At 49.8% G+C, this 7,841-nt stretch overlaps 1 protein-coding gene across 2 annotated transcripts in view; it reads left to right on the forward strand.

Moving 5' to 3' along the window:
* Positions 1-378: 378 nt before the first annotated feature.
* POLR3E (RNA polymerase III subunit E) overlaps positions 379-7,841 on the forward strand; it is a 36,848-nt gene continuing 29,385 nt past the window's right edge. For both annotated transcript variants that reach the window (XM_006026117.3, XM_025207015.1), the window contains exons 1-3: positions 379-402; positions 2,739-2,814; positions 4,044-4,094. In XM_006026117.3, the coding sequence (XP_006026179.1) occupies positions 2,779-2,814; positions 4,044-4,094 (87 nt within the window). In that variant the 5' untranslated portion in view covers positions 379-402; positions 2,739-2,778. The remainder of the gene's footprint in view (positions 403-2,738; positions 2,815-4,043; positions 4,095-7,841) is intronic.

Here is a 7,841-nt window from a genome sequence, read left to right on the forward strand (position 1 = left end):
CGGGGCCCGGGGCGGGGCCGCGCCGCAGGGCGGAGATCAGGCCCGGTTGACAGCGCCGGGCCGGGGGCCTGCCGGATCCAGGCAGCGCTGGGAGGGGGTCGGGAGCCGGGAGCCTGTCCCTGACTGCGGGGCTCGAGGGCTGGTCCCGCTTTTGGGACGCTTATTTCCCCCTCCAAAAAAATAAACATAAAAGCAGGGCCCTCGCCCCGCCAGTGCCCTGGGAAAGTGCTGCGGGGAGATGCAGGCCTCGGTGTCTGCCTGGCAGCCGGCTCCCTGGCTCGGGCACTGCTGCATCCTGGCTCACAGCAAGCCACCTCCGTCCTCCCAGTGGCATTTCTGCATCCGACCCTCGTTTTGCCCCCTGCCCTCCCGCCCTGCCTGGCATCAGGGTGCCGCGAGAAAGTAGGTTCTCCAGTTACCAAATATTGAAAAAAAAAAAGGTTTTGGCAGCAGGGAGTGGCAGGGTGCAGGCCGCCCCACCTGGGCCGCAGGCCACATGGTGCCTTGCCCGTGACCGGCTGCTTTCCCTGACTCACTGACCAGGTGTCCTGAGGTGTGGGGGGGTTGTTTTCACCCCTAACGTGGTCACTAGCAGGGAGTGAGCGGAAGGGCCCGAGGGATTGTGCACACTGCTACACAAATGCTGAGGCAGTGAAAGGAGGTGCTTGCTTGATGAGGGACCTCCTTAAATCCGTGTAGCAGGGTCTGCCGGGCAGAAGTTACAGCACCCTGTGATGGGAGCCTCGCTGCACAACAAATCCCTGTAAGCTCCTTGGTCATTAGCAGGAAGTCCTCTTCCAAAACTGTTTATGGACAGGCCTGGTAAAGAACCTGGTAAACATCATGTGGAATTGCCTTTCAGGGGCTTATGGAAAGCCTTTTAGCAGGCCCCGAGTTGCTGGATGCTAGCCAAGCCTGAGTTAAACAGGAGCAGCACCGGTATTTAGATGTGAAGCTCTTGAGGCAAACCCGGACGCTGCAGGAAATGATGCCAGTAACTCAGAAGGTGGCAGTCTCCCTTCGCTCCTGGGAAGGAGCCAGTGGATCAGTGGGACAGCGGTTCTCAGCCTTTTAGTACTGTGACACGTGACACTGGGAAATGTTTTGGGTTTCTCCCTATGTGTCCAGAGATTTCAGGAACATCTCCATGTACCCACAAAAGCAGGCATGTGTTACAGTCTCAGTGTTGCAGGGGACACTGTGCTGTTGGAGATGCTGTTTTTCAGAGAGACATAAAACAGAAGTCTTCGTTTTCTGATTGCTCAAGATCCCAAGGCTCATTTTTTGTGAAACCCTAATATCCTGGCTCTGGTCATCTTTTTGGGTAGCTGGATTATATCTCTGTAAATGCTACCTGCAATTTCTGTTGGATATGATTTTTTTTTCACCTGTTCTAAAGCAGCTCGTGTTGCTGTCTGCTTCATCCCATCTCTGAGGTAGCTGCATGTGTGTGTATCAGTGTCACATGTTCTCTCAGTTTAATTGACCAATAATGATTGGCACTTCTAGCCACTTTTATGAATCCAAAACTGATATAAGATGACTGTGCTATCTATTCAGTTATAAATCAAGCATATTTATTTATATATCTCAATTTTATTCTGTTATTCTTCTACTGTTCATGTATTTCTTTCTTCCTTTACTATATTTCTGTTGAAAAGGTTTCATACAGATCTGTTTTCGTGTCTTTGAAATCCTTGAGTTTAGTTTAGCTTTCTTCACTATGGAAAGTTGCTTTTATGAATGTTATAAAACTGGTTTTGGTAACGATGCTTCCTCCCTATATGCATCCTGCCTGTATTAGAAGTACTTCTAGTCATCTTTTAAAGGAATTGGAAAATTACTGACACTTCTAATAACCAAGGGGTAGACACACAAAGGAACATCATGTAAAATACAGAACCAGTCCTTAGAGCAGGGACCAGAATGAGGGCCTTCTCCTGGCCCAGCAGTGGTCACACCAACACGCTACAGTCCTTCTGACTCTGGTTCAGTGAATCTTTAACTTTTTTCTAGAGAGTGGAACAGTTTTAAAAGGAGGGCTTGAGTGCAGCCTTTCATCAGAGTGTCCTGTAGCCTGGTAGTTAGGAAATGACAAGTATAAATCCCTCCGGGAATGGAGAGAATTTAACCTTGGTTTCCCACACCCTGGGAGAGGGTGTCCCACAACCACTAGGCTGAATCAAGCTCGCTGCTTCCTGTTTCTTACAGCCCTGATCTCAGCGGCTGATACTGTATTTCCCTTGGCACTGTATAGCACGTAGTAAGGAACAGTCCTTGCCTTAAACAGTTTGTAGCTTAACTAGACCAGGCAGACGAAGAGTGCCTGCTTCCCCTGCTGTGAAGGGCAGAGTGAATTGACCAGGGCAGTGGAAGAGTTTGGGCTACAATCCAGTGTTTCTGAATCCTAGGCTAGGGTCCTTGTTATGGCAGTGCAAATCGTGCAATTGGATGGGGCCTTGAGCTGATTGGAGCATTATGGTTATGGTGAAGAGTAGAGACTGGCCTGAAACTACAAGGCCACCCAAGTTAAGTGCCACAGCCATGCACCAGGCTGCTTCTCCTGTGATGCTTCTGCAGTTCACCACATCCGTCACAACTCCGACATCTCTGGACTAAGTCCACAGCCAAGGTTCTGCTTTCCCCTGGATGGCAGCCCGTGAATACTCCTGTTCAGTAAGGGCCAGGGAACTAACTTTCACAGCCCAGGCTTGATGTGGTATTTTTTTCTCTTTCAGATTGTGCTAGAGAGCCCAAGACAGCTTTTATCATTCTAGCATGGCAAATGAAGAAGATGACCCAATTATACAAGAGGTAGATATACACTGGACAACTGTGTACCTTTCCTCATATTTAGGTTTCTTAGCTTTTGGCTCTCCTGAAAGAATATCACTGAGCTGAGTTGCTGTCTGATGGTCAGTAAACAACAGCATACAAAAGAAATGGATGGTGTGAAACCAGGATTTGGTGCACAGCCTGCATCTTCTCTGATCAGTGGCAAGTCACGCTCCGAGCCAGCATCCAGAAACTAGGCCATTGTCACTGTGTCCATTTGGTGGATAAGTTGAAGCCCCAGGTTTGTCAGTCGGACATCATTCATGTACACTAAAGTTCCCTTAGGAAAGTTAGAAGAGCTTTAAATAGAAAGAACGATTTTTTTTTTCTTTTTTTTTTCTTTTTTTTTTTGGATTAGAAAGGGTATAAACACAACATGGCTGGTGCATGTGTTTACTGCTCCTGATAAAAGAAACAGTTGCCTGTTTCCAGTCTGAAATGAAGACTGGACAGTTTTGCTTTGAAGAGGATTGTCAGGTGTCAAATAATTGCTACAATATACTACTGATTCCTGATACAAATCCCCACACACACCGATTGTTGGGTGTTGGAAGGAGAAGCATTGTAAGACCTTTTTGCTTGGGCAGGCCTTCAGCTGGCAGGGTTAAGTTTTGGAGCATTGGCTAGGGAGTTTGTTAAATTATACATGGTTTAATTTTAATATTTTATCTGTCTTTACAGTAAAAGCCAGGTACTGTATTTACTTGAATCCAAGATAAGGTTTTCTCCCTCATTCAGTATGTTGTCTCAGATTTCAGGTACATACAGGAGAGGCAGGTGGCTGCTGTGGCTCTAACTCTGGCCCCAGTCTGGGCCTGGGGTTGGAGTGAGAGCATCTTCCCTGACCCCCTCGTAGCTTCTGCTCCCCCTGTCGTCACCTCTGTCCCTGCCCCTCAGGCTGGAGCTGAAGTATTAGGCTCACACCAACCCCACTGAGAGCTAGTTCCTTTCTCTTTGATCAGATGCATTTCCCACCTTGCTTTGGGAGAATCTGAATTTCAGCCAAATATACTAGCTTCTGTGTCATGTCCTGGCAGAAGTAGACACCCCTTTGATTCTTAAATGAACATTCTCAAAGAGCAGGTTTGCACGAGGCTCACAGACCCGCCCAGAGTTTGTAGCTAATTTCTCCCCAGGCTAGCGATTTTTCAGTGGTACTCAAGATACAGCTTCCTATCCAGTGAAACTTGTTTCTTTTGTTTTGTCAGATTGATGTGTATCTGGCCAGAAGCCTGCTGGAGAAGCTCTATCTATTTCAGGTAGTCACATCTTTATTTTCTTTTAATCTTTTTTTTTTTTTTTTTTTTTTTAAGTATTGTTTTACCAAGCGGTAACTCCTAACATTACTATGGATCCCAGTCTTACAATTTATGGGTGATGTTGGACACCATCACTTGTTAAGTGCTGGACACTTAATTAAGCAAATGAGGGTGTTACTCCTCTCTAAATCCAGCCCAGGGAAAGGATTTTGAAGGTGGCAGGCGATTTTAAACAGGGTACTCACTTGCAGCCCGGTGCTACCCCTCCGAAAAAATAAATGAGCAGACTCTTCAGTTAAACTGGAAACCACAGGACTGCATTAATGATAACAGACAGCAACAATATTTACAATAATTGCAAGATTATTCACAATGATAAACAGGGATCTGGGTTTTCAATTTCCCAAGGAAAAAAGGAGAAAACCAAGGGTTCCCTGTTTTTATTGGAGAAAACACGGATTTCTCTTTTTAGCAGAAAAATCCGCAGATTCTCCACTTTTGCAAAGCACTCTTGCAGGCTAGCATAGCTCCAGCCTACAAGAACCGATTGCAAAAAAGGCGGGAAACCCCCAGCCCTGGCTGGAGTGGGGAGGGCAGGGGGCCTGAGCCTGAGCCTCCTAGGCAGCCAAGGCCAGGCTCAGGCTCACACTCGCCCTTTACTCCTGGAGCATGGAGGTAAGTGGGGCGTCGGACAGGGTTTAGGAAGATATGGTTGGGGGCTGAGGGAGCAGGGGGTGCTGCTGGCCCCCTGGTGGCACATTGCAGCTGGGAGCAGGGCCAGGGGGTGAGGGCAGGGGTGCCCCTCTGCGGGGGGCTTTGCAGGCAAGTGATGTGGAGCACAGGGTGGTGGTGCCCACCATGTGCGGGCCGCACACGTGCCGCCTGGCCACCTGCCCGGGGGAGAGGGAGGCTGGCATGCGGCCGGAGCACAGCTCCGTGGCCGGCTCTGCAGCCACGGCAAGGGATGGGGGCACGGGGCGGGGAGGAGGCGGGGGCTTGGGCTTGCATGCGGCGCTGCCACTTACCTGGAGGGCCGTGATGGCAGTGACAGCTGCTGCCTACAAAACCTGCTGGCATGGAGCTGTTCCCAGAGCTGTGCGGCCGGTGGCAGCGGTGCAGTGTGGGGTCACCACTCTGCTGCTGCCGCCCAGCGGCCGGCTGCACGGCTCTGAGCCTGGCTCTGGAGCAGCAGCATGAGGGTTTGGAGGCAGTGGCCTTCCCCCTCCCCTGGGCAGGCGGCCAGGCAGCATGTGTGCGGCCCAAACATGGCAGGCACCACCACACTGCACCCTGCATCTCTTGCCCGCAAAGCCCCCCACAGAGGGGTACCCCTGTCCTCACCAGCTGTGATGTGCCACCTGGGGCCGGCAGCACCCATCACTCCCTCAGCCCCCAACCATCTTCCCCAGCCCTGCCCCACAGCCCCCAAGCCCCACTTACCTCTAGGATCCAGGGGCAAAGGGTATGGCTCCACAGTGGCAGTGCTTGCCCGTAAAGCCTATCCCCCCCACCCTGCATGCAGCTGCCACCACCCTGCATCTCCACAGAGCCATGCAGCCAGTTGCGGGGCATGCTGCTATATGCAAGCCCCCCATTTCACCCCCCGGCCAGGCGGCCCGTATGTGGCCCACACACAGTGGTTGCCACCACACTGCCGCTGTCATGCCCTGCACCTCTTGCCCATAAAGCTGCGCAGGTGGCCTTGAGATGGTAGCACAGGGTGCAGTGGCAGAGTTGGGGTGACGGCCTCCATGTGCGAACCTCCTGTCAAGCTGGCCGACGTGTGTGGCCCACAGAGTGGCACCCCTGCCCTCACCCCCTGGCCCTGCTTCTGTGAGTGGGCACGGGGACACATTCCCCTTCTTGATCTACCCCCCAGCACCTTCCCTTTCCCCCGCCCTGCCCTGCCTCTTCCCCCTACACACACTTACCTGCTGGGGTGGGTGTCAGAGTCTGTGTCTGTGGGTCTGGGGGGTTGTTGCAAGGGGCATCAGGAGGGCTGTTGAGACTGTTGAGGGGAGTGTGGGGCACCAGCAGCGCTAGGAGGAGCTGTGGAGGGGGCCTTTAATTTTTATCACAGATTTTGGATTTCTAATCAGAGAATTTGCAGTTTTTAATCAGAGAAAACCAGGATCCCTGATGAGTAAGAAAATGAGAGAGAGAGAGCAGAATGTAGGCTGTCAGTCTGAGAGCTGCACACAGTTACACTAAGCACATAGACCAGAGCCTGGCTTTCACAGGCTCTCTGGCTCTGTGCTTACAATGAGAACTGTACTAATTCCCCACCTTCCCAGGAGATCTTCCCATCTCTAGGGTACTCTCTCTCCTTCAATCCAGGGAATAGGTGATACATTACCACAAGAGTGTTGGCCTGCTGTCACGGATCCTGGTTTGTGGTTGCACTCCCAGAGGGATTGCTAGGGAGTCTTGCTCTACCTGAGATGCACAGTCACCTCCAGTTGCTCTACAGACACTAAACACTCACAAAACACCCTTAATCTCATCTAGTCTCAGTCTCACTAGACCTAAGCAGTCTCTCTTCAGACGCAGGCTTCAAACTCACAAATCTCTCAACCTCAGAGACACAGATTCTCAGCACATACACCAGACTCACGCAAGGCACACAGACAGCAGAGCTCTGAGATTTTGAGCCCTTTTTAGCCCTCAAAATCAACCCAACCATGTCTCCAGGGCGCCTGCCATTCAAACACTCATACAACTGGTGCTTCCATCAATCTTCATGTTGAAACAAATTTATTACTTTTCACACTTCTGACCAGTCATCATTCAGTTTACATCGGGGAATAATGGTCACCACTTTTGGCACCAAAATCCCTGTTGCCGGGTCTCTACTGTGCATGCTAATATTATATGTATTCAGGGTCAGCCTGTCCTCAGAGGTAAAAGTTCACTGCAGAACCTTTACCTACAGGACTCAAGGTTTTAATGTTACATCATTATTGTCAGACTAGCTAGGCCAGGGATGTGGCAGCACTGTGCACGCTACACACTTGCTAGGTACTTTTCTGTAGGCACTTTTCTGTGTGTCAGCTGCAGTTGGAGCAGGAGGTTTTTCACTGCTGGGGATGTTTGGTGAATTTCCCAGTGCATTAGCTTTCCTGGGAGTGCAGGTCTGTCTAGACCACAGAATAATCAGACCTCTCCAAGTGCCTGAATTAGGTGGGTCTGGATAGGCCTCAAGCACTCAAAGTATGTATTCATATTACATGATTGTCACAAAGTGCAATGGCCAGTGATGGCAATAGGCTGCTGTTAACCTCTCTCTACTTTGCTTCAACCAGTGGCAGGACTTTGCTGTCTGCAGCCATTATCTTGTTTAAACTGTTTTGCTAAGGCTACAGTTTCTTGTCTGTGATCTGTATAAACGGCTGTCTAAGTGTTCCCTCCCCAAATTTATTTTAAGTAAGCATAATATACTTTTAACATAACATAATTAATACTGGTAACTAAAACATGACTTTCTGTGACCCACATTAAGGCCTGTTGAGTCAAATGCAGATGCAAGAATGCTGGTAAAGGAAAACAGCAGTGGGTAGTGAATTGTTTACCTCCTACTGCAGCTATTTCTCCCTCCCATCTTAAAGACCTTTGCAGTCTTTGCTTGTGAAGTTATTCATTTATATGTTTGTTTCTTCAGCCATTTAATTTCGCAGTAATGCTTCAGAGATTTATGCCCATAACTTGCATTAACTGGAATTATCTGACCTGTCCTCTATATTGTAGGGA

Source organism: Alligator sinensis, unplaced genomic scaffold (genome assembly GCF_000455745.1).
Source record: "Alligator sinensis unplaced genomic scaffold, ASM45574v1 scaffold330_1, whole genome shotgun sequence".
Taxonomy (NCBI): Eukaryota; Metazoa; Chordata; order Crocodylia; family Alligatoridae; genus Alligator; species Alligator sinensis.